This window comes from Taeniopygia guttata, chromosome 8 (assembly GCF_048771995.1).
Source record: "Taeniopygia guttata chromosome 8, bTaeGut7.mat, whole genome shotgun sequence".
NCBI lineage: Eukaryota > Metazoa > Chordata > Aves > Passeriformes > Estrildidae > Taeniopygia > Taeniopygia guttata.
Window position 1 is genome coordinate 29425868 of NC_133033.1, and position 26696 is coordinate 29452563.

At 42.9% G+C, this 26696-nt stretch overlaps 1 protein-coding gene across 4 annotated transcripts in view; it reads left to right on the plus strand.

The window, feature by feature from the left end:
* KIFAP3 (kinesin associated protein 3) overlaps positions 1-25412 on the plus strand; it is a 67103-nt gene extending 41691 nt beyond the window's left edge. For 3 of the 4 annotated variants that reach the window (XM_030279680.4, XM_030279681.4, XM_072932920.1), the window contains 3 exons: positions 1061-1250; positions 5398-5497; positions 25029-25412. In XM_030279680.4, coding sequence (XP_030135540.1) covers positions 1061-1250; positions 5398-5497; positions 25029-25137 — 399 coding nt within the window. In that variant the 3' untranslated portion in view covers positions 25138-25412. Of the gene's footprint in view, positions 1-1060; positions 1251-5397; positions 5498-6707; positions 6734-25028 lie in introns of all 4 variants that reach the window. The other variant, XM_030279682.4, reaches the window with a different exon arrangement.
* Positions 25413-26696: the final 1284 nt, after the last annotated feature.

Genomic DNA, 26696 nt, shown 5'->3' on the forward strand with positions numbered 1-26696 from the left:
CCTTTGTAGTTAGGTTAGAAGACAGTGGAGTGGGATGTGTTTCACAAGGATATTTCTTCCCACAAGAAGAAACATTCTGGTTAGGGATATTATTCTTGCTCACAATACTTTGGTTTAAAAAAGCACAAATCGTGGTGCATTATTTGTGACTATTCCCAAATTGATACCATCTGCAGATTTTCGTATGTTGATGAGCTTCCTAGAGATAGCTGGGCCCTATCTTCCCAGCAGGATTGAGGAACTGACTGTTACCCATGATTTGATGTTCCCTCTGTGGAAATCAGCAGCCCCCAAAATCTGCTCTGTTCAGAAGATCCTTCTCTGCACACCTGATTGCAGTGACCATAGGTTATCTCCCTTCATGCTGGTGTTCCTTTACATGAATATCACATCACTTGAGTGCAATTAGGCTGTAATCCAGATTGAAATGTCATGCCTACATGTTTTTCCATAGTGACTGGAACCTATATCCTGTTTTACTCAGCTTTCTGGAGAAGTTCCTCTCAGAGTTTACTTGCCTACCATTTTTGTGGTTGTTCGACATTATACATAAAATTTCACATGAAGTTGAAATTTAATTCATGCTGGAGCTTATGAAAGAAAAGAACTTTATTTGTTTTATCACAGCCTTTTTTCTTAATAGTTTTTTTTAGTAACTACTTGTCCTAGAAAATGCTCATCTAATGAAGATGTGTATGGTTTTTGGTCAGTGCTAATAATTAATTACAAAAATTCCCCTGAAGATTGGCAGTAATTGGGTCTTCTCAATTAAACCAAATGAGGCTGCTGATGGAACTGTTCTGTTCAAAGCAGGAGTTTTTACTGGATGGTGTGAAGTTCCAAACCATGAAGGGAAGATTGTACTGCTGTATCACAAACCCAAATAATGCCCAATGCTTGCAAAATTCCTTTTGGTCAAAGAACATGCAGCTGAGCAGAGCATTTATGTCACTGGACCGTAAACTGGCATCTTTTGCTGATATTGGATTCCCCTGCCATTTCTTGTTACACCAGTTTTTTTTCAGCTGATCCTAAACCACTGTGTGGTGATTTTTACCAGGAATATGATGAGGAATGGGCTAAAAAAATCCAGACGGAGAAGTTTCGATGGCACAACTCGCAGTGGCTGGAGATGGTGGAGAGCCGGCAGATGGACGAGAGCGAGCAGTACCTGTACGGGGATGATCCCATCGAGCCCTACATCCATGAGGGGGACATTCTGGAGAGACCTGACCTCTACTATAGTGCAGGTAAAGCAGCACCTGTCACTATTTGGCACTGGGATTGCCACCTCTGTGTTTGCAGTGGTAGCTTGAGCAGGGCCTGACTCAAACCAGCATGGCAGTTGCTGTTTTGTGGTACTGGGAGCAGCACTGATGCCAGCCAAGGATGGGCTTGTCCTTGTTGGGGTTGATGCCATGGAGTGGCTTCCTAGGACAAGATTAAGAGAGTAAAAGTGGGTATTTATTAAAGGCCTTTAACAGGCACACCTTGGGCAGCCAGAAGCCTCACAGAGGCTATACCCAGGATTTTCAGACAATTATAAGTTTGGTTCATTTACATATCAAGGGTTAATCCTCCAATTACAGCTTCAGGTAATGAAGTCATATTCCCCTAGTTTGCTGCTCCCCGTTTCACTTTTTGTTGATACTTTTCAGGGCCTGAGGCTGTAGGATGTCCATGAGTTTCAGGCCCAGAGGGATTGTTTTGTGTGACCAAAATGTGAAGACAGCTAACACTCTATATGGAGTTCAGAGTTATACACTAAAGCAGTACAGGATTTGAAAAATACAATACCTAAAATCCTAAGGCATCAGGGTGTTAGTGATGGATTAAGTACTGCATATCCATGATTTTAGGAATTGTTACAGGTCTGCAGGAATAATGAGTAGACCTGTCTCAGAAAGCTGATGGACCATGACAATGGAGTCAAGTAAAAGTGGCCCAGACTTGTTCTTCCCACCTATTTTTTGTGTCCATATTTTGCTTGCTCTCTAAACAAAATCCTCTCATCCCTGTTAAATTCACAGCTATAGGATTTATGCTGAGTTTTGTTCTGCCTATTGTTTTAGTTGTGCAATGGGATTTTTATTCCAGATAATGATGAAAGACTTCAGTTGAGTCTCAGCAAACTTGTAGATCCTGTAGCAGAGGCCATAATTTCATTACTTTAATCTACCTGTATAATTTTTGCTGTTGTATATCTAGGATTTAGGGAAGTGTGTGAATCTCTTCTGTAAATGCTGATTTATCTAAGCCAGTGTTGCCAGCTGTTCAGGAGGAGAGTTCAATAAAATTTTGCAGGAGACAATAATGAAATAATTTGCCCAGTGGATAAATGTCTTCATAACTTTTGGTAACTAGGAGTTGGCTTACCTTCTCAAACTGGTGGGTTTAGATCCTTTTCAAACTCCTGGATAACTGAATGCATGATTTTTAGCTTTTTTTAAATTGCTGGGTTTGAGTCTGTGTTTTTCATTTTCCTCGTAAGTGTCCAGTCCTCTGCCATGAAGTATGAGTCACAAAACTCTGTGACTCTGGATCAATTTGCAGGAAGAGTAATTAGAAAAACAAAACCACTAAACCCCATAGTCTTCGCTCATAGTTGCTGCAAGAAAATAATTGTGCAAGATCTCAGTAGCATTTCAAATACTGTTCTCAAAGGATATCAGAACATAAGGCTTCTTTTCTTCTGCCATAGCAATTTGCCTGTTAGTGTCATAGTTTTTTCCCTTTTGGATTTTTTTGTGTTGGAATTGATACTTGACTGGGAAGGAAAGGTAGAATGCTGGTGATATGTTCTGCAGATGTTTGAAATGTGCTTTTGTTTTTAAAGGTAGCCCTTTTTAAAGAGTAATTATATTCAAAAGGTAGATTCACTTCTCAGGTTCATTGCAACAAGTGTCAGTAACTGTGTGCTTCTGCAATTTCCTAGACTTCAGCTTTGAAATGTGGCATCTCAAAAGTGACATGATAGTCCTTTGAAAAGACTATAGGTTAAGGTATCAATTGGAGTAGGGATTTGGATTTCTGAAGGACAGCTCATTACTTAGTGAAAAAATTCCCAAACTCACCAAAAGAACAAATCTTTTTATACAGTCAGAAATGAAAATGAAGTACTTGTATTTCAGTTTGATAATTTCAGAAGTGATCTACACTGATGGCTGTCAGTACAAGTCCCATCTTGACCATAATCGTTCTTGAGCTCACTGATGGCAAGATGAGTTCCTTATTTCATGACAGGCCAATCTCTCTCTTGCACAGTAATTTAAATCTACATGAAAAATGTGGTAGAATCTCTGAAGTTACCTTCCTGAGCTCAGTGCCTCTTGCTCTGAAAGTACATGACCTAATTTATGTTGAAATGTACATAACAACAGATGTCCTTTTACTGAGAATCACATTTTCTGCAGCTGATGCTCTCCATGTGCTTTCATTTTCCTATAAATTCATGTGAGCCATAACTCTGAGTGTTATGGTTTGACTGTTAACACTCTTGATTGAAGACACTTTAAGTAGTGGTAGCAGTAGCCTCAGAGTTAAAATGTAGTGCTTGCTTTATTAATACAGAGGCATATGTTATTTTTACGTTTCTCTGCTCTCAAAGAAGAGAAGTTTTAACCTAGCCTGGCTATTTAGAAGGCATAGTCACTTAAAAGGATTGCTTTTAATCTGAAGTGCTGCAGGTATAAAAGTGATATAAGTGATAAAAGGTCCTCCTCATTTTTCAGTGGAGCGCACAGTCTAGGGGGTGAGCTAGAAAAAAATGGCACAAGTCTTAATAAAGGCCATTTCAACTTTCCTTTCACTTCTTTGGACATTTTCTATTTGTGTGATGTCACAGGGCACCTGTGTCTCACTGAATATGCTGAGAGACAGGAATATTGATCCCTGCCAGAACACTTGCTTGTCAAGTCATACTCCTTCACATACTGTACACACATGTCTGCAATTAGAACATGGCCCTGTACAGCAATCTGATGCTGCTAAAATGTGGTCTGATCATGGCTGGCATTTTTCATTTGCAATCTGCTGCCTTGCATTCAGTCACTTTCCCATGAGGTAGTATCTTCTAAATGAATCTCTGTAGCACCTCATCAAATGTCTGTTAGAAATCTAGATGTGTCAATTCTATTCCTTTTATCACTTGTCACTATATTATCTTCAAAAAACATCAGGTAAATTCATAAAGCACAGGGAGATTTGTTTGAATGCCAGAGTCATCATCTCTAAGCCCTTGTGTCTGTAAGTAACTTTCCACTGCTTCCTGTGCAGGCAGTTTTAGTAGTTTGGAAACCACAGAGGTTAAGCTAAGTGGCCTGTGACTCCCTGGATCTTATCTCTCTTTCTTTAAAGTGGAATGGCATTTGCAACTTCCTAGTCATTAGGAATCTCTGTCTTCCCTCTCTTAAACTCTTAATGTATCAGTCTGGATGTACCTGTTTCTGCCCTGGTTTTATGGGGATGCTTTCTGCACTTCCAAGTCTGGAATCGTTTTCATACAGTGATGGAGACAAACTGATGTAGGGGCCATTTAAATTAAGGAGCTTGTTTTATCTGATTAGAGGCTAATACTAATTACCAGGTAAGAACTGCGCCCTTAATATTAAAAAGAAATGTGTTTTGTGAATGGGAGCAGCAAAGAGTTAAGCTGAGCTCTCATTCAGCTGAGGTCAGTTCAGTGACTTTACTTCAAAGACACTCTCTGGGTTTACATTGATGTAACAGAAGGAAGATGTTAGCTCCTGATTTTCTTTTCCTCATAAAGCAAGCAGAGACTGTGAAGCCTTTAAGGAATACTTCTGGCTTTACAAATGTCTGCATCTTCATATGCCAGTCTTGTAATGTAAAGGAAGCACAAAAAATCTGTAGCCTGTGTTCTTGAGAGGATATCAATTGTAAAGCCTGTCCTTTTTGGAAATAGCTCTGAGATATTAAAAGGTGGGCAAGATAAAATAAATACACTTGAAGTCACTTTCTTGTTTTTCTCAACAAGTTTGAAGAGATACCGTGGTGTAGTATAGAGTCTGAACAATTAAGACCTTTGCTTTTTTATTTTTATGCTGCAGATTAATGTTTTACCTTTTTCATTACTTGTTCTCTGGGCTTACTTTGGGTCTTTAAATAACTTTTATAAGGCTTAAGGAAGAAGGGCTAAGAGAATATTTCTTAGGTACAGCATTTTTCAGGGCAGTGGGCTGATGTTCCTTGGAGTCCCATTAAAGACTTTTTTGTACTTGAAGTTGCCGAGTTTCAGTATTATTATTGATTTTTGTTCCTCACAGAAATGCTGTAAGTTAAATTTCTAATGAACTGCTAAAAGAAACCAGGACAGGTGGTTTTGCCACTTGCCCTCAATCCTGCTCCTTGACAAGTGGCTGTATTTTGTTTCCCTAGATGGGCTGATAGCCCCTGACGGAGCAGTGAGTCCGGATATCTTCGGGGATTACCAGCTTCAGAATGGAGACCTGGTTGGGCAGCACCCCTTCTCTGGCAAGTAAGTTGTTCCTACTAAGGAATTCTTACCATTCAATGGCTCTTCAAGTTTCTTTTAGGGCTTCATTTGTAGTGGTCAGTAATCTTTGCCCCCATAGCAATAGGAATTATTTACACTGCACAAGCAGTTCTAGTCTGTAGTCTGAATTACATGTCTATTTTAACATCCTAACCTGTTGTAATAGTTCACAGCTTTCCAAAAGCTGTGGATTAGAACAATAACACAGAATACACCCCCGGTTATGACAACTTCTCAAATACTCTTCAGACCCTGGGAAGCATCTAAAGAGAGGCTTGAGATGCTGATTGTTTCCAGTGTTCTTAACATTAAAAGAAGTCTTTCTTAAATTTAAAATAAGCTGCTGTGGGTTTGGTGGTTTTTTGGTGGTTTTCCATATACCTAAGCCTTTCCAAGGTATTCCTGGTTAGATTCCTGAGGGCACTTTGAAAATGGGCTATAGGAACAAAAGGGATCAGCTTATGCTGATATTCTGGGAGATCTTTCTCTGAATTTCCTCTCTGGTCTAAGATCTCTCCTCAATGTTGGCAAGCTGTTCCAGTTTGAATTTCTGAGTAAACTTCTCCCGAGTTCAAAATAGAAAAGACTCATTTTCAAGAATGGAATCTTCATAAATCCTGATGCTGTAGTGTTTAGGAAGTGCCTTTTATAAAGCATGAATTCTGTGCACTCGTGAGCAGGAAATAGTTCAAACATTTGATAGTCAAGGTACAGTATTCACTTCAACAGGATCCAGCTATCTGGATATGCCCAGCCCTGAGGCTGGAGCTGTTTCTTTGCAAAGGAAGAATGTTCTTTTCACCACTAAACACTTTAGTCACCATTTGTAAAATGTAAGTCACTCACAGTACTTACAGCTGAAGCAAAAAAGATTATCCTCCCTTACTTTGGCTTCTTGTAATTTATCAAGGATGGTTGACAGGTTAATTTTGTTGGTTTATTCTACCTGTAATGCACCAGGAAGCTGAACAATGAGTAAGTGTTGGAGTGATGGTAACATTTTTATGGACAAATTAAAATAACTAACATGCTCAGGGAAAAAGAAAAAAGCAGGATTTGAGATGAATCTTCTAGAAAAAAGTAAATATTTTTACCCAGTAAGCATGAAGGTCAGAGTAGCGTGAGTCTGTGTTTGGGAAGGGGATGCTGGTGCCCGTGCTGATCATTTCCAAATGTTCAACCTTTGTTGCAGAGCTTGCAGGTGGGAGAGAAACTGAGGTAAGTGTGAGCTCTGTGCTGCTCTTGGGGTCTCAGTGGGTGACTCACCATTTTTAGCTTCACAACAGACACAACCCACGAGGTGATGGATTTCTCTGTTCACCAGGACATTGGAGGGTGCTCCCAACAGTTTCAAGCCCACCTGGAGGTGTGGGGAAAAGTGTGTAGGGTAGAGCTTGCAGACTTCTTTGTTTCCAGTAAACCTAGAGAAATTTACTCAGTTAACTTAGAGAAAGCCCCAGTCAAGAGACTCAGAAAACAGAGAGTTTTCAGCTGGGAAACAAAACCATCTTCAGTGTCCTTGGTTAAAAGTGAAGGCACATCAGTCATCCTCAATTTGCAGTCCCTCATCAGGGAGCTCCAGTAGTAACCTGCTTTTTAATCTGATTGTATTCCAGGTAACATGAGTAGCAAAATACATCTGGTCTATACCTAGTTAAGTATTTGTAGAATTTTCTTGCATGTTTTAAGGCGTTCTGAAGGCTCACCTCAAGAATGAAAACAGAAGAAGTGCAGGTTGGCCCATTGATGATGGGCTCTGGAAATACTGGGATTTCTGAGTAGAATTCTGTTTTCTAGGAAGATTTCTTTCAATATGATTGCTCCACGGACTTATCTGCAGTCCAGACACACAGTCTAATTGGAAACAGTGTGGTGTGCTGCAAATGTTCTGTCTTATTTGTAGCAGAGCAGGAGTGAATTGTTTGATAGAATAGATACTGGCAGCTGAGTGGCGAATCCAGCTTCTCACATGTGGGTCATTATGGGTTGGAACTGCTTGGCGCCAGCAGCCAGGATTTCCTGATGCTCAGACCTAATGTCAAATGCATTAGTGCTCCAAGGCATGAGCCATGGAATTGCCAGTCCCATGAGTCTGGAGCTCCCTTCTCCCAATTTGAACTGGTGTTGGAAGGTAAAACCATACGTGCTACAGAGCCTAATTAAAAATAATAGCAGCAAGTCAAGGCGCTTTTTATGTGTTATATAGTGTACATTTCAGCCATACCAAAACATAATTCTGGGGTATTTTTATGCTTACAGTTTAAAGCTAACAAGAACCTTATGTCAAGGATTTATTTTTAACCAGTTCCAGCTTTTAATAAATCAAGATTTTTGTTATAAAAAATGGTTCATTTTTCTATTAATAATATTTGAATATGTTTTAGAAACTTTTTTAGCAAGAAAGCTGAGTTGTGGTTTTCATAGACAATTAACAAGTCAGTTAATAGTAACATGTTTTGGAAGTTCAGAGAGAGATTGCTAATTATGAGTAGATGCTTGGTTTTGGTCTTTTCATTTGTTATACTTTTTTATTTATTATACATTTATTTGCTATGCCCGTGTCTTCTGGTCTTTGCCTTTTATATTAGGCTTTTCAATTCTGTAATAGAAACAGTTTTTGCTAGGCAATGGGCTAAGTTCTGAAGTCTCTTTGTCATTTAAGGGAGAGTCTCTTTGCCATTTAAGACCACCCTGTGAATTCTGAGGTAGGTAACAACGGTGAGCAGACTTCTTGCTCCTCAGCCTTGAATAATTTAATCCTTTATTCTCCTTTCTGCATTCCTATGAGAAAGAATGAGGATATGTTACCTCTTTAATTTCTCTGAGGCTATTTCCCGATCTTGCAATGTGCTCAGAGTGGATCAGGACTTTGCCTTGCCTCCAGGAGGGCTGAAAAGGCAGCCAGAAAGTCCCATGTTTTTCGTGGCTGCACATCACTGAGAAACTGAGTTTGTGTTGAACTGGTGTTGGTGCCCTCAGTGCATTACCAAGGCTTAAGTGTGTTCTGATCACCATCCTAATTTTTGGAGCCAAAGAACTGTGTCTGTGAGGAGTGGCTGTCAAAGGACCACAGTGAAACTCAAACTGTCTTGCAGATTTTCCCTGTATGTTTGATGACTCAGCCCTCGCCACCTGCCATGTGTGGTATTGTTACTCCAGTTACATTGTGAACTTCCCTGGCTGGGGGATGCTGTTCTAACAGAGATCCAGGGCACCCTCTGCCATTGCAATTCCACTCTGTTTCATTTGGGAAAATTCAGGGCAATTGGAGCAGCAAATGTATTTGAAGCTGCAGTTGCTGAAGTGGTTGACTGTCCTGTAATGCAGCAGGGATACCACCAGCATCTCTTATGGAGTCCCTGTCCCAGGAGACACTGGACCTACACATCTAGAGCTGCTGCAGTCCTAGGAGGGTAGGGAGATGCTTTTTTGAAGTTAAGCAGAACAGGAATTAAAAATAGTTGAATTATGGATAGGCGTCTGCACACACTGGGTTAGCACATTGGGGCTGTTCTCCCCTGTCATTTTCAACAAGGAAACATGAAGTGACAGCATTGGCAGTAAAAACGTCTGTTGATCTGGGGAGTTGGGTGGAGTGTCTTAGAGGCTTTTTTTCAAAGACACTGCTTTCCCTTCATGGGGTGTCTTGGACTTTTCCTTTGAAACGTGGAGTACTGTTACTCTCAGGAGTTGAGAATGCCACCTCACATGATCATGCATCGTGAAGTAAAGAGCAACTTTGAAAGGAATTGTAAAAGTATCTAGCTTGAATTCAGTTTGTAGATTTGCTTGCATGCTTGCTGTTCTGGACATGTCCACATCCTGGTAATTGTTATTTCTGTTACTTGTCATCATGAAGCAGAAGCAGCACAAAAGTGAAGACCAGGGTAGCTGCTGTTTTTCTGATAGTGCCACCTTGGGAAATGCTTTGTTTCTGGGGATCTAGCTTGTGTGTTTTGCAGCTTCTGTTTACAGCTCTTATCCCTGAACTATATTTTTAGTGCAGTTGTACTGTTACCTATGAGGCCTATAAATAGAATTATTTCAGAATGTTACATCCACAGGAGCAGTGATAAAGTCCATAAACAGCATCTCTTGTTTTCCTCAAAGGTTTGGAGCATAATGCAGACAGATTGTAAGGTATGTTTCCCATTCAGCCGAAAAGATGTGGCTGAGGAGGTTGTTTTGACAGCTTCTATCCAGGTTTTTTTCATTGGCTGGGAAAAGACTTTTGTGATTAGATTACCAGCTTTGAATCATCTTACTGTCTTTCAGAAGCAGATGGACATTAGGCATAGATTTGAAATTTTCATCTGTTATTAAAATCTGAATTCAAGGTTTCTGGTTCTGATAAGGCTTAATATTGAGTGAAAGTTTTATGATTGTGGCAAACAAAAATCCCTCACCTTTGGCTGATGTGATGACAGCTTAGTGTCTGAGCTGCAGGGGATAAAGACCAGCTGAAAGACATCTTCCAGAACCTACGGTCATTCATCAAATTTTAATCACCTTCTGGAGACTAATTACTTTCTTAAGACACAAACATAATAGTGATGGCTAAATACCTTATAATAGAGATAACCACAGAATTTTTTCTGCCCCCTGGGGAAGAGGCTACTTCTTAACCTTTCCCAGCTACAACTAGGTAATAATACAAACTCAGTGCAAAAGCCAATTTTTGGTTAATATCCTCAACAGAGTTCTCAAATCTTCTCAGTCTGTAGCTTTGAAAAGATTAATAGTTAGGAATGCTAGAGCTGGCCAGAACTCTTTTTTCCCTGAGGAAATTTTTCTCCAGTTCAGGATCCTTTAACCTTGTTATAAAATGCAGCAGAGCTGCCATTGCTCAATCCTCATTTTCTCTGAGACAAGGCCTTTCTCTGTGTGCTGTTCCCAGCATGTGCACTCCCAGCTCTTCCCAACAGAGATCTGACTGAGGCTTCTTCCCAGGAAGCAGTGAGGTTTGGCATGTCAAGCACAACCAGTTTTATGGGGTGACTGCATGTCTCTGTCCTTGGTGGAACATCTTTCCTCTTGCCTGGATTTACAGCCTAAAGCTGTGCCTGCATGTCTTGTTTTTGCCATGGCAGGTCATGGGGATGTTCTGTGAGCTCAGTGCCTGGAGCCAGGCCCTTGCAGGCTGCTCTGTGCTGGCCCCAGGGAAGCTGTGGCTGCTCTTGGCAAATTCCAGGGTGCACAGCCAGGCTCTTGTGTCTGGGCTTGATGGAAACAGGACCTGACCACAGGTCCTGGTGCTCCAGCACTCCCAGTGGGACTTGGCTTATCTGTGGCTGAGCTAAGCACGTGTGGCGTCTGCATGTGCTGCAAGTCCACGCTGAATGGCAAAAATGCTCCTATCTGTGGCTGTTGGGGAGGATGAATAAATATAATTGTCTGGCAAAAGATTTACAGCCAGGATGAAAACAATCCCCCCTGCTGGTTGGACAATGCCCTTACCTACAGATAGGTCCAAAAGTCAAATGGACTGTTCGATCTCACCCCCAATGTATGGTTCACCCCACACCTGTAACCCTCCCCTGAAACATCAAGTGTCTGTAACCCCATTGGCCCAAGTCTTGTTCCAGCCCACCTTGAAGCCCCCTGATAAGGGGTCTCTGAGGGGCCAGATGCTCTCTTGGAACCCCCACCCTCTTGGAACTTCCCCCCTCTCCTGGGGCATCCTCTCTACCCCTTGTCTCTCCTCTCCCCCATTCCCTCAGGCCTTGCCACGTGCTGCATCTGGCAGCTCCAAGCAAATCTTTCACCATCCATAATAAACCTGATATTCTAAGAGCAGCATTCAGAGATCTTTTGTCTCCATTCATCCAAACCGTTGTGGAGCCCAGCTTTCCCCGCATATGGCCTTTTTGCACTTGGAAATTCTGATGAGAATCAGGGAGGACTTTTCATGGTGGAACAACCCAGAGCTGTAGCCTTTCACTGCCTTTGATGGCTGCACTGTGGCAAGAATTCCCAGTCACGAGTCCCAGCTGAACATCTCCCATCTGGGTTAGCTGCAGGAACTGCAGCAGGTGCTGGCAAATGCGCACTTTGTGAATGATTATCAAATGCTTTTAAATGGTTGTACCTGTAACTTACATCCTACTTTGGCATTTCGAGCTATATTCCATATAGATTCTCATCTTCAGTTAGATTTGCTAAGCAAAGGACTGAAGGGATTGGTGATCTTGGTGACCCTGCCAGGGAGTGTGTCTCAGCCATCCTTTATTTTCAGTAAAGTTCAGCACAGTTTATTTAGAAGTTGGAACATTCCCTTCCCAGCCTTTCAGGAGGTGAGAATCATCTCAGCCTGCAGGCTGTCTCTGAGGGTGAAAAACAAGCAGGGATCAGTGGCAGAACAAACTGTTTCATGCTCCTTTAGACAAAAAATGTTCTCATGCAGGGTCTGTGCTGAGAGTGCCCATATCCCTTTCCTCCTCATTTGAACACAGGCAGCAATACTTACCTGTCATAGAGGTGGACATATAGTGAGTATAAAATCTTTTTAATTAGAAGTAAACCTGAAAGACTTTAAATTACTAATTTAAGATTATCCTACTTTGAACCATTTTACCATAATGATATTTCTTAAAGATCTGTGCAGTACTACTTCTTTTCCATAATTAAATCTTATTTTAAAAACAAAACCCAACTTAGTTGCCGTTGCAATATGTTCAGCAGAGTTGTACTCAGCTTCTGCCATTTGGACACTATTTAATTTGCATTTCCCAGGAGAATTAAATTAGGTTTTATTAGTAAATTGGGCCTATTACCTTGCAGGCAGGTTTTATTAGTTTATCACACATCAGTATTAGCAAATTGTAAATCCCACTGAAACGAATTTGAAAAGGCCTTAAAGAAAAGCCCAGAACCAATGAAGTTCCTGGACACAAATAAGGGAGTTTATTTTGGTTAGTTGATGTATTTATTTTTTTTAATCCCACAAAAATCTTGTTAGTGGCAGCAGAGTCACCTTTTTTATCATATTCTGTTGTCCTAACTGTGCCTGCATGTTTAGCTTTATAGAAGTTAAAGGCACTGACTGTTCCTGGGGAGCTGGCAGGGGGTTTTGTTCCTCAGTGCCTGCACGGATGCTACATTCCCCTGGAACTGAGATTTTGCATCTAAAAGAATGTGAGAAGGAAGTGGGAACGGCTGCCTTTTGGAGCGTTTTGGTCACAGTCTGGGACAAGCTTAGTGAAAGACTTCACTTGACTGCTTCAGGTGCTGCCTGGATCATGGCCTGAAATGACCCAAAATTCACTGTGACATTATTCTCCTTCAGTACTGAAGTGTGGCAGGGGTGCTTCCTGAACAGGAAGACTTCATGGCTATAAGCTTTTGAATGAGAGCTTGAATTTCTTTGTGTCTTACAGTCATTTGTTTCTGCATCAGTACTAAACTAGAGCTCTCTCTCTTTCTGGGTTTGGTTGGGGTTTTGTTTGTTTGTTTTGGTGGTTTGGTTTTTTTGGGTTTTGTTTGTTTTTGTTTGGTTTTGGTGTTTGGTGTGGTTTTGGTTTTTGTTTTTGTTTTAGGTGGTGATCAAATTCCTGTTAGCTGTCACTTAATTTTTTCATACTGTCTGCTCAAAGCCTTGTTTATAGTGGTGCTATAGCCTGATCATATAAACCAGTTTAGGTGTCACTAATGAGTGTCTGACCAAATTCTCCTGTTCCACTGTGGACAGTTACTGGAGCCTTTTTGAAGACAGGGGTCTGATTATTCCAGAGGATGAAGATTTTGCCTTGTGGCCCATATTCATCAATGAGATTTTCTCCAGAGTTTGGAGAACTTTTGCACCACTGAAAGATTAGTGCTGTAATTGAGGAATATCCATTAAAAGACAATATTATTCACATCCAATATTTGATGTACAACAACTTTTTAATGTTGTTGCATGTTTATTTGTTTTCCCTATGTTCTTAGCATGAGGAGAAGCTCCCAAGCAGCTCTCCATGTATGCCCCACACACAGCCAATGCCCATAGTCCTTGAGAGCTGATAGCCAAGGTGGGCAGGAAAGCATAGGTGGGGGAGCAGGGCAGTTCCTCCTGCAGAGTCAGGTGCCAGAGCTGGAGCAGGAGAAGGGCAGTTCCTCCTGCAGAGTCAGGTGCCAGAGCTGGAGCAGGAGCAGGGCAGTTCCTCCTGCAGAGTCAGGTGCCAGAGCTGGAGCAGGAGAAGGGCAGTTCCTCCTGCAGAGTCAGGTGCCAGAGCTGGAGCAGGAGCAGGGCAGTTCCTCCTGCAGAGTCAGGTGCCAGAGCTGGAGCAGGGCAGTTCCTCCTGCAGAGTCAGGTGCTGGAGCAGGAGCAGGAGAAGGGCAGTTCCTCCTGCAGAGTCAGGTGCCAGAGCTGGAGCAGGAGCAGGGCAGTTCCTCCTGCTTGCTCCCACAGTGACCAGACCACACCACCTCGCCAAGGTGTGTGGTCTGGAGCTGGGAAGGATCAGGTTGCCCTTGTTTCATTTACTGTAAGAGAGGTTTAATTGCTCCCAACAATTGCAGCAGTATGGGAGAGATGAAATAGCTTGCTGGGGAATATTTTAACACAGTTAAAATAGCATATTTTTTTCAGCAAGTTGCAGATGCTGTTTGGGAAGAGAATAAGTATTGAGGTTTTAATGCACTTCAGCTCTTTTGGAATACAGGATACTTGGGCCTCTTTTACTTGCAGTCACTTTTTTTTTTTACATTTTTAGTTGCTTTTTATTTTATTATATTCCACCTGCAGTTGGCCTCGTTTAACCATCATGGTTTAGGTGGCTATTAAGAATTTTAAAAGAATACCCAAATGCTGTAGCAGTGAGCTCAAGTCCTTTGGAATGCCTTACCAAAAAATCCCCTAACCCTGGGCCTGTCTCTTCTGAAATGTAACATTAATTAATTCCCACGTTCTGTCTGCTGCGCAGTCCCTCCAGATGTGCTACTAGGAATAGACTGGCTCCCTGGTTACAAGCCATCTGGGCTCTGTAAACTGATTTGCACTTATATTAAACAATAAGTGAACAGAATGCGGAAGAGTTATTAAAGCAAATGTACATTGCTTATAAATCTCAAAGTAAAATATTCAAATGTAGTAAAGGGGAATGGAATGTGCAAATGAAGACCTGCTTGTTTTTAATGAGTTTAGCTGTGACCTTCTCGATTTCAACCAAAAGAAAAGATTTTATTTTTCTCTTTAAAAATTAAAAAAAAAAATAAAAAGAAACTATAAAACTGCTTACAGAAGTATCTGAGACAAAAACAAGGAAATATAATGTTCTAAACTTGACTGGTCCAAACCACTCAAGCTGCTGTGACAGCTCATAAAACTGAGAGTAGTTTTTAACTGGACTCTGTTTTACATTGCCAGAGTGAATTTTCCTTGCAGGAAGTAGCCAGAAGGTTTATTTCGTTTCCAGACTGCTGCTTTGATCTTTCCATTCTGTCACTTCTCAGGTTACATAGCCCTTTTTCACTGCAGTAAATCTGCAACAGTTAATGAGAATAAAATTTCCTCCTTCTCACTGATCACATGCTGTTAAATGCCAAACCACAGCCAGCAGCATATTTGCAGAATTCGGCTGCACTGTACAAAAACAGCACAATCAGTTTAATCTTGTTGGTTTTGTAAGTCATTTTATTGAGCTTTCCTTTTTCAAGTGACCTATTTTATCAAGACAAGTGGTTGCAAGGCCAGATCTGGAAGAAAGATTTAAAACTGTAATAAAGTGAGGGGTGTTTTGTGTGCTGGGTTTAAGCATGCTCACAGGATTCAAAATTAAATTTAAAATGAGGAGTTTTAAAAAGGCCCATATATCAGTGGGATATTTCTTGTGGTTATTATCTGAACTGAACATGTGCTCTGAGCAAGTTTCTAGCATAAAGATTAATATGTCAAATTAATTTCTTTGCCAAATACTTAAAATTGTTTTGATTCTAAAATTTTATTCTGATTCTGTGTTTATCAGCCTCAAACGTCCAACTCCAAAGACTGACCCATTCTTTTCCCCTGGTTTTTTAACTCTGGTATTTAAAAAAAATAATAAATTGGCTTACAGAGTGTATTTGCATTTGGGATTTTGAGCTTTTTAAATTTTATTTTTCCCAGTACTTCCTGATCAATCTGGAAACATTTGATTTTTCATTTGAGTTTTTTATATAATAATGCTACTCTAAGATACAGATCTCCAAGAACACATTCCTTGTCTGTATTTGTATCTACCTTGTTTCCAGTGTTATTCCTAAGGAAAAAAAAACAGTAAGAGACATTGAGATTTATTTTTTTCTTGATTCTCACTAAAATCATTGCTGATTTAGGATAGATCTCGACAAGATTTTACTAGGGCCCTGTGCTGATACATGAAAGTGTTTGTAATCAGGACAATCGTCTGTGGTGGTAAAAGAATATTTCAAGTTTCTTCATCAGTAGTAACACTGCAACTGCATTTGCTGTGTGTGCTCGAGTGAGCGCTGCAAATCTCCTAGCAATGTTAACTTTCAGAAAAGGCTTTGAAAGCTTTTATTGGCTGCAGCTGGAAGTCAGAGCAGAACAGATTTCTTGACTCTGCCTCCCTCCTTCCCTCCAGCATCTGGATTCTCATCCCCACCAGGCTGCCCTGCAGACAGCACGGTGTCACCAGCGCCCTGTGGCCTTGGCTTCTCCAGGCTTTCGTGCCTGGAGGGAACTTTTGTCCTTTTTTGTGTTGAAGGACAGAAGTGAGTGCCTGTGCTTGGGCTTGAGGAGTTTGTATAAACATTTAAAGGGAAAATTCTCCACCAAAGAAGCCCCTTGTCTCCAAGTACATTTGCAGTGACCTGCTCTAGCACAGGAAGCAAGGAACACTTCCTGTGTGGAATGGGAAGGCTCATGGAAGCTGGAGCAGATCCTGATTTGGTCAGTGACACCAGTCACTTCAGCATCTTCTTTTGCTTTCTGTACCCAGCCTAACACTGAGCTTGCTGGAGACAATTGAAAGAGAGGTGTGAAAGCTTCCCAAGCCAGGCCTATCCCTAGTTCAGATTAAGGCAGTGTACTCTTCAGTTTATGGAGTTGACACATACACTTTGGACTGCACAAGCAGAGACGGGGAGGAAAGGACATCTTGCTTTTTATTGCCTGTTCCTTGGGGCTTTTTTATTTGTTTTAGCTCTTAATTAATTCTTAAGAAATGGATGTATCTAATCAGTAGCTTTGGACAGTTGTTGAACCAAGAGCACAGGAGATGTTTCTGTCAGGCTTAGACTGGAAAGCCAGAGCTCTTGATTTCCGTTCCAGCTCTGTCTGTGCACTGACCTTTTAAGAAATCCTGTTAAGAATGGCTGAGAAACTCCTTGTCTGTGTGGCAGAGCTATGAGCCTGACTGCAGGAATGCTGCAGGAGCTCTCCTGATGCCCTTCACAGGAACAATGTGGCTGCATGACACAACTGCAGCCTTTGAGCTGCTGTTTTGCCCCCTGGCTCTGTTGGGGATGGTTGCCTTTCTAGCAGAGCAGAAATAATTTTTTTTTTTTCCTAAAGGGTTTTACAGAATAAGCAAAAGTCTTTTCTGTCTATGTCAGTCTAATTTGAGTCTTCTCATTACTGTAGTTTGTCATTTGGCTGTCTTTAATGTCTGGGGTGTTTTCCCTTCCAATAGTCCAGTGGGAAACTGAGGTCATGGAGAAAAAGAGCAACTTGTCCAGGATCACACAGCAGGTAACTGACAGAGCAAGAAACTGAGGCCAAATCCCAGGCTGTGTTTGCAGAGCAGGGATGGCAGGAGCTGCAGCTTTCAAGCAAGGCTTATACTGAATTTGGCTAAGCAAGATCATTTGTTTTTGGTTCAGTGCTTTCTTACTATTCAGTTGGGAAATACTTTTTTTTAATGATGCCTTCCCCCAGTGAATTTTGGCGTGGTTATTGCTTGGTGCATAGTTGGAGCCTGACACAGAAGACACAGTGCTCATTTCTCCCCCATTGTCAGCTTTCCATTTGTTTGTAATTAAATGGGAGAAACAGCAGTATTGTGCTGAGATACAACTGGGCAACAAGTCCAGAAGCAATTGGAAACTTTAAGTCATTAAGTACACTGAAGAAAGCTGGATCACATGGAAGGAGAGACATGATCATATCCATAAAAGCTGTGTTATGGTGCATGAGGGAGCTAAAGTATTATTGCACAGGTTCATTTGGATATTTTCTGTCTTGTGAGCAGGTACAATATTACTATTTGAGGGGCATTAATGTTTAATGCTAATGTTGTGATGGACTTGGGTGATTGATGCAGTGGGCACAGTCACAGACACTGCCCCAAAACTCCCCTCCAACTTGAGCTTGAGGAATAAAAAGCATGAAAAAAGAGCTTCACAGATAGGAGAGAAAAACTTGGGGTCATGAGAGGCAGAATTTAGGAGACCTGTGGTTTATAGTTTAATGTCATTACCAGTAGTGGGAGATTCTATAGTTACAAGACATTATATAAAGAAACATTGTTTTTCCTAAGGCTTCTCAGTTGTATGGAGTTTCTCCATACAACTGAGGTAACTGGCTTGTAGGAGGAAATGGGGTCATCATCTCAATCCCTGGACTTAAAGCAAGGACAGAAGCAACAGGCCTGTGCCCCTTTGTGATGCCCTTTACCCTGCCCTGGCTGGTAGTGGGAGAATGGGGTCCCATCCAGTACTCAGCTGCCAGGGAATAGCAGCAGAAAGGCCACAGAGTCCATGGCTTCAGAGGCTCTGAGTCTTGGTTCACGTGTGAAGGTTCCTTGGTACCTGCAAAGGATTAGCTAAATGTCCCATACCTGCAGACAGCTTTAGAAGCTGGAGATCTGTGTGTGTTCTGTGGGATTCAAAACCATTTCCCACCTGCTGTGCCTGGATGCACAGGGTGCCTTGATCCCTGACTGTGCAGTGGGTCAGGGCCTGGATGCCCCAGCTCCTTCTACCTTTCCATGCCTGGTCTCTGTGCAGAGGAAACCTCAGGAGAGAGGGAGGGAGGGAGGGAGCTGCAGCATTCACCAGCCAGCCTGCTAATTGGGCTGGCAGGGCTGAGCATCCCCTTTGTGACTATACTGCCCTGCACTGCAGTCCTTGTCTCAGACCAGCTCTCATCAACACTTCAGGAACAAACAAAAACACCGAGATGAGAGAAAAAGTACAGCCCTTGCTGCTGGCAAACTTCTGTGTGTCGTGTTGGCAAGTGTTCTAATCAGTGAGCTGCATCTCATCTGTACAGGTTATAATGGTGTGCTTGTCTTGAGATCAGAGACTGCTATGCCACTCCCATGGCTCTGGCATCTCCTGAGGGGAAAGTACCGCTTTCAGTATTCATCTGAACATGATTTGTTTTGTCTGTTACATGTAGGAGCTCAGTCCAGCATTGTGGAATTCAGGGGTTCATGGCATGAGAATTTATAAGGGAATACAGGATGGGAACTGTACTGTCACACATGTGGATTCATGGAACAGAAAATGTAGGACTTCAGTGATGTGCAGCTACAATTCTGCACACCTGCTTGGGCTGAGGTGGGGATGGCTTGGGAATGAAGACTGGTTTTTAGAAACACTAATAGCTACTGTATAGAGGGAGAAGGTACAGAGCAAGCAGTGGGACTGCTTTGAACTGTACTGATACCAGGCTTCTGAAAGATGCTCAGAGCCCCTCTGGTTCCCCTTTCTCTGATCCTCAAGAGGGGTTTTGGAAAGCTGCAGGTATGATCAGAGGTGTCACATGTGTCAACAGAGACTGCCTGTTTGCACCTGCATGTAAACCCTCCTAGCAGCTCAGTGGAGCATGTGGAGAACTTCAGATGTTAGTCCTTCATTGGGACTTGGTAGGGTTGCTGATGAGTTAGGAGTTGCAAGTAGTGTTTGGCCAGTCTTACTAAGGTCAGAGGATTGATCTACATAATTAAAAATCTATAGATTAAAAAAAAAAAAAGAAAATATATTTTATTTTTAATAAGCTTATAAATCTTGTATCCTCACTGAATAGCTGAGAGCCTCTGAGACATGAGGGCTTGTTGATGCAGAGTAAGGAGGGAGGATTGACAGGGTTTTAGAAAAAGTTTAGAATGAAAAGAATTGGAGATGAAATTTTGGCTCTGGTGGAAGCACTCTATGTATTTAGCTTGTTCATTTTCAGGGGGCAGTGATTCCAGGGTGTCTTAATTTTGGTCAGAAACAAATGAAATTTTGGCCCTAAAGTGTGAGGTCCTAAAGTGGTATTTCACCCTCAAAGGCCTTTCCAGGGCCACTGTCACTTGCACAGGCAGTGACAGTCTGGTACAATGTGTGCCATATTCCTTCAGACCTGTTTTCCAGGCAGTGCTTCCGGCTGGGATCACTCTAAGATCCATGGATGCTACTGGGGGGCTTTCAGTTGGATTTCAAGCATTTACTTTTGGCCAAGAATCTCCCCAGTGATGCTGGACTTGCCTTTCTGAGGCCCTGCTTATGCTGGAGGAATTAGTGCCTGGGCGTTAGGCTGTGGTGTGAGAGCCCCTGTCGGCAGCAGCACTGGTCCCAGTGTGAGCACTGGTGTGGAAAGGGTGGGGGTGTGCAGTGCCACGGTCACTCTGCACCCAGGTGTTAATTACCCAGGTGTTAATTACCCAGCCCAGGCTCCCCAGCCTCTCCTGATACCTTGCCCTGGGGAGCAGCACAGACACCTGGAGGGAAACTGCAGCAGAGGGTTCCCCATGGAATGGTCCCTATGGGAGCCTGCTGAGCTTTCCACACATCCCATGAAGCCTATCTAGTCCAAAGCCTATCTACTTCAGAAGGGTTTTGTGGATGTAGCAGGATGCTGGCTGCCATTTCCTGTTGGGAGACAGGACACAACTGGTCTTTACATCTTGAATTTTGTCAGGGCACCTAAGATCCTACATGGGTATATTAATTTGGATGCTCCGAATCAGAGCAAGCATTAATAAGCAGGGCTGTTCAGAAATCTCTCCTCACTCCTGCACATCAGGAACACTTTCCTCTTCGGCATGTGTTCCTCAGTTCCCTAGCAGTACAAGCAAATTGGAAAGTTCAGCTGTCATTTGGGGAAGGTCATAGATCACACTAGCAGCCTGAGTAATCCAAGAGGTTTTAAGTATCACAGCATTTAGTTTAAAGTGAAATTTGCTCTGACAGGGGCTGGCAGACCAATAGGAAAAAGAAATATTTGTGCTTGGAGAAGTGCATGTGTAGAGACCTCAAGTATAACTGATGGCTGGAAGTGATTTCAGTCTAAAAAAAACAAATCATTAAGAGAGTGCATAGGGGTAAAATACACAGTTCATATTTTAAAGGGTCTCAAAATGAAACAGCAACTGAGGTTAGCAGTACATAGTAATTAGCTGGGCTGTTCACTGTTTAACTCCATCAGCCCCAGGCGTGGGGCTGGGCTTTGCACAAGAGCACAGTTGTGCTGTGCCAAGCTCTGCGCACGCGTTCTCTGTGAGACGGAGCTGCCTGCAGTGACTCTGCAGCCTGAGCCTTCTGTCTGAGGGTGCTGTGCTGCTCTGCCATCCACAGCCACTCTGCAGCTGCAGGGGTGCATGCACTTCTGGCTGCCCACTTACACAGCAGTGAGCGCTGGGAGAAAAAATACCAACTCAGGCACGAGTATTGTTGCCCCAGTGGATAATTCTGTGTCCCTAATTTATGGGAAGACAGGATTGGTGCTTGCTCTGCTGAGCACTGAGTTTCCTGGTAGATGCTATAGAATCAAGCCAACAACACATTTTTCCTAGGAGCAAGTCTTGAGGTTGATTGCTGGTAAAAATGGGAGCACATATGGCACAGATCACAATCTCAGGCCAGTCGTTATCCAACAAGTGTTTACAGCCGCAGAACTGCCATCTCTGCTGGCTCTCCCCTTCTGCTGTTCTTGGCAGAAGGGGCAAGGATTCATCAGGAGTTGTTTTTAAATCCATCCTCGCCTCGGTGGGTTGTGCCCTCGGCCTGGCAGCCCCGGGAGCGAGCCAGGCTCCGCTCTCCAGGCGCGTGTTGGCTCTGTGGCTGTCCCACCCCTCTGTCACCTCCTGGGCTCAGGACCCTTCCCTTCAGGCTCCGTGCTGCAGGCTGCCAGTGCAAACAATCCAACAGGCAAAGCTGCTACGCTTCAAGAGCACTAACGTGCAAAAATGAAGCCAGTTTTTTTCAAGCATGGTCAAGACTTCATTTACTTCAGGGAAATATATGGAAATATTTAGATAGGAGAGAGTAGTGATTTGATCAAGGTGTTTTAATGTGATTTTCTGTGGTTTTTGTTTTTTGGGGTTTTTTTTTTTTTTGACTGTCCAAAGAAGTTATCAGCTGATCCATCTCTTCCAGTTTTCTTCAGGACACTAACATATATCTGAACCATTTGGAATAACTGATACTCCTCAAAGTTTAAACTCTAGAGATCTTTACCTAATTACTTACACATTTAAAAAAAAATTTTAAAAACTGATTTGTTGAGATTGTGATTGAAACCATATTTTCCTTGCTCTTGTTATCAGTTTAAATACATTTAGAAGTTCTTTGAATGAGGATTACCGAGCTGGAAGTGGCTGGAAGAGCTCAGCCTGCAGGGATAGAGGCCCATTGCCACCGCGTGGCTCAGGGCGTTATTACACCTCACCCCAAAAGCCCGTGGTGGTTCAGCTTGGGGTGGACAAAGGAGTTCAGGACAGGCTCCTGTTTTTGTTGTGTCCCTCTTTGCCACAGAAAACCTGAGGATGGCACTGCTGTGAGCCTGGGCACGGTTGCTGCAAGTTTGACTTGCAGTCAGCAGCCCTGGGCACCCACAGCCTCCTCACTCAGCTGAACATCATTCCAGAATGATCTTTGCAGTGGTTTGCAGAAATGCAAAAAGGCCCTGTTCTACCACACTTGTATAAAAACAACTTATCCACTACTAACATTGTTATAGTCACAGAAAGCATCATGGAAAGATAAGCCCAGAAAAACAATTTCTGTTAAAATAGCTCTTCATTATAAATCAGCTGTAGATGTTTTAAGGATCTTTGGAGGAAAGCAATGAAATTCCTGAGTTTAAAGGTAGCCTTAAAGGGTCCTGCTTCTCTGCAGTGTAACATATCTGGTGTCACTGGGAATTTGTAGAAGCCAACAGAACCAGACCCTGCACTCCCAATTCCCACTATGCCTTCTTTTAGTACATTGCTAACTTGTGGCACTGACAGTGCTGAAAGAACCCTGAAGGAATTGGCATTGGTTTACAGAGGTTTATTAAATGGTTTGCTTTATGAACTGCCAAACAAACTGGTCAGCTTCATGCTTGTCCTTGTTGGCTTGTACTCAAGAGCTTTGGGCCTGATATGGGCAGCCTGGGTGAGGTCTGTCTGTCAGTGCCTTTGCACACTGCAGATCACTGACAGAGGAGAGGCAGGGACTGGCTAAGGTGACTGCTGGGTTTGGGGTTTCTGGAGATGAGAGATAAACACAAACAGGATTTCTCTTAATCCCTTCTTTCAGGAGTCTTTCAAAGCTTCAGGCCTGCTAATGAGAAAGCTGTTGTTTGCCAGGTACAAAGGAGGCATCTGGGGAAGGTGCCTCAGAGGTTACCAGCTCATTTCTAATGGGCTCGGAAAAGGCTAAGAGGACTTTGGAGTGGATACAGGAAGGAACGGGTGGCCAGAGGAATGCATTCCCAGAGCTTTGCACCACTGCAGGATACAGCAGGGCCACTCTGCTGCTCTCTGCTGCGCTGAAGGGCTGATCAGCCTGCAGGGTCGGGCTGATGGCTCTGTGCAGGAGTCAGGAGATGGGTGTTGCCAATTCAGATACACATGGGCAGATGTGGAAATGCAAAGCACTTTCAGCTCACAGCATTTCTCAAGAGTAAAACAGTGAATTTTTTTTTCTCTGCAGCTTGGCTCTTCCATCACAGAAGACAAATCTCGGCCTCGGACTTTCCACCTTCACCTGACTATCAGGATATCCCATGAGTGAACTTGTTTACTGAGAAACCAGGCACTAGGGATCCCTTTCTAGGGCCTCACTGAGACACAGTCCAAGGAGAGTGTCTTTGTGAGGACAGAGATGGACGTGGTCCCCTGCCATGCAGCTGAGCCCTTTCAGCCCAACCAATTCAGCAGTGCCAGCTTCTTGCAGAGCCAGGGCCTGGGGCCCACCCATTGTACATCGTCTGCAGGGGTCGTTCTTTCCCAGCCTTGACTGTTGCGTAACCCATGTTCCATATGGATAATTGGCAGTAATGAGGTTCAGCTTTTCCCCACTCCAAAAGCACTTTGGTTCTTTGTGTTTTGACAGTCTTCAGAGGGGAAGTTCGGCTCCTTTCAATGCATCTTTAGTCAGACAATAAATCAAGATCCTTTTCCATTTGTCCCCCTACTGAAGTGGAAGCTAAGAAGTGACATAGCTATGAACAGGCAGTAATCCAGTGTCTTAGGCAATGCTCATTTTTCCTCTACCTCCTGCATGAGTTATTGTTGAGCATGAAATATGTACCACTTTTCCCTATGCAGTTCTTCTGTTTTAGTATCTAACTCGTTCTTGTGGGACTTTTTAGGTGTAAAAGATGCTGTTTTACATGAAAAAATAACTGTTCTGTCTCCTTAGTACATAGCTTTTCAGTATGAGATTAATTCCTTCTGCCATTTGGCTGCCAGCCTTGTATCCCACCAGAAGCACTATCTTTTACCAGATAATTCTCACTTTTAGATGGTGTTCTCCATGCACCTCAGAAATGGGCTAAAGTCAGGGAAAGAGACTCTTCAGATGTGCTGTGCAGGGCAGGGTTACAACAGGCTTTGCCAGAGGGACATCATAACTGTAATGTACAGAGGGAGACACTGAGTCATGGAAGTCAATCTGTGAAAGGAGGGAAAAAAAGACCTTGGTCTCTCCTTGGGATTTCTCTTGGACCTGAAAGCCTTTCCCTGGTTGGAGTTGCACTCATGTTCTTCACAGCATTTCTTTTCCCACCAGGGAAGTGGTGTCCAGAAGGGGAACACAGCTGCCAGGGTTTGCTCACAAAACCATCTCTGTAGTACTGTGGTAGTGATGCCTTAGGATTTTAGTTTGTGTATTTTTCATCTATTTGTAATCCTGTAGCTCTTTAGTGTATAGCACTAAACTCCATATACAGTGCTAGCTACTGGCTTCCCATTTTGGGCAGACACAACAGTTCCTTTCCAAGCCTGGCAATCAAGGGCACCTCACTGCCTCAGGCCCTGAGAGATGGAAAAAAAAGTGACTTGGGAGGAGCAAACTTGGGGTAAAGACTTCATTACCTGAAACTGTAATTGGAAGATTTAGCCCCAGTATGGAAATGGACCAAACTTATAAAAGTGTGAAAACTCTTGAGCCATGGTCCATTTTGGGTGTAACCCCTGGGGTGGGGGATTTGTCTGCCCTAAATGTACCTGAAGGCCCCTCAATAAATAATAACAGCTTTTTATTCCCTTAATTTAGTCTGCCCTCTGTTTTTAGGTAAGCCCAAAGAGGCATCAACAAGAGGAGCTGGAGCCACCAGCACTGGTGTTCCTTCCATGCCATACTGAGCTCTGCAGTTTCTCTCTCCTTTTGTCTGCAGCATTGGAGTGGATGGCTTCGGGCAGAGCTCAGGTGTTCCCGGGCGCCCGGCGACCGCCTACGGCTACCGGCCGGACGAGCCCTTCTACTACGGCTACGGAGCGCGGTGAGCCCGGCCAGCAGCACCCCGCTGCTCCTGCATGGCTGCAGCACCCTGGCTGCAGCACTCTGTATCCTTTGGCATGTGTAGCTCACAGACATTTAGCCTTTCTGGGTCCGGTGTGTTAGTGACAGTGGTTACTCTTTGGTTGCTCTTCGTTATTATTTTTGTACAGTAACTGTGACTTGAAAGCAGGAATTGGAAACTACTGGACTGGAAAGTGTCACATTATGTATATTAAGTTACTAATTTAATTTCTATTAAATATAAAAACCTGTGTGGTCAGCAGTGGTGAATGTGTTTCTAACCAATGTTTTGAGTGTTTTACAAGGCACTTAAGAAGAGTGCTCCATGTTCAGTGTGTTTAACGTGGACTGTTTCCCTCACACTTCAGTCACAGAACACCACTGAGCCTCAGCGTCGCCTGGCACTGCCCTGACACATAGTTTGGACCAAAGTCCAGTCCTGGATCACCAATTTAATAATGGAAAGATAGCATAGATTCACTCCCCTCGAGCTTCAGACATTTACAGTCCATTTTAAATGCTTGAAAACACTTAAAAATAGAAACTACACAACAGAATACCTTTACCCTAGTGTTTAAACAGAGTTCTGTAGGCTGGGAGGAGACAGCCACATCCATCCTGAGGGCCAGCAAGAGCAAGAAACACTGTTCAGAATCCAGAGGCTTTACCCCAGCTTCCCTATGTGGAAACACAAATCCATCCTGTCCTGCTCGTTTCTGGGGTTTAAGGTGGATCTAAGCAGGGATCAGTGAGCAGCAGAGTCAGGCCAGGACCCCTTCACACTGGACTTGCAGTGTGGTGATTATTTTATGTCATGTTTTGAAACAACCTGCAAACAGAATTCAGGCTAAAGCCGTTCTTCAGCTGTGCATGCCCACTGTAACAGACAGAAGAAAAGGATGATAATGCCCTCTCTGCCACAGTTACCAAGGCAGCAGTTCAAATTTTCACTTTTGAAAAGAAAAGTTACCTCTGCCTCATGCTTTTTCTTTTGTTAATACCTGTTGATTTGCAGATTTGTTTTTCTTCTTCTTCATCCCTCCTTTATGGTTTAAACAGAAAGTTGACTTGCATCAGGGGCTGTTCCTATAAAACCAGTTACTAGTAATTCCATAAGACTGGGGTCTGTGCTAGGAAGGTGATCTTCAAAGGCATGGGATTGTTTGGGGAATCTGACAAACTCTTAGTCTTATACTTCAAAAATACCTTTGAAATAAAAATTGTTTTGAAACCCTGTGTTATTTTAACAAAGTGTGCAAGTACTTTTATAAGCACCATTACTCCCTGTGTTCCCAGCTGCATGACTGGAAACAAGTCTAAAATTAGCCATGATATTTCATGCCAGTTTTCAGCCTTCTCTCTGTGCTGGCTACTTGTTCAGGGCTTCACTCACTGGAGGTAGGTGGAAGAACAGTATTGCCAAGATGAAGCAGTATTTTAAAAATTATTTTCTCTACCATTTTTAATTAATTCTTAACGCAGTTTTTTAGAACAGGTAAGATCTCAGTAAAAAACATGGCAGAAAACTTGAACTACACTAATG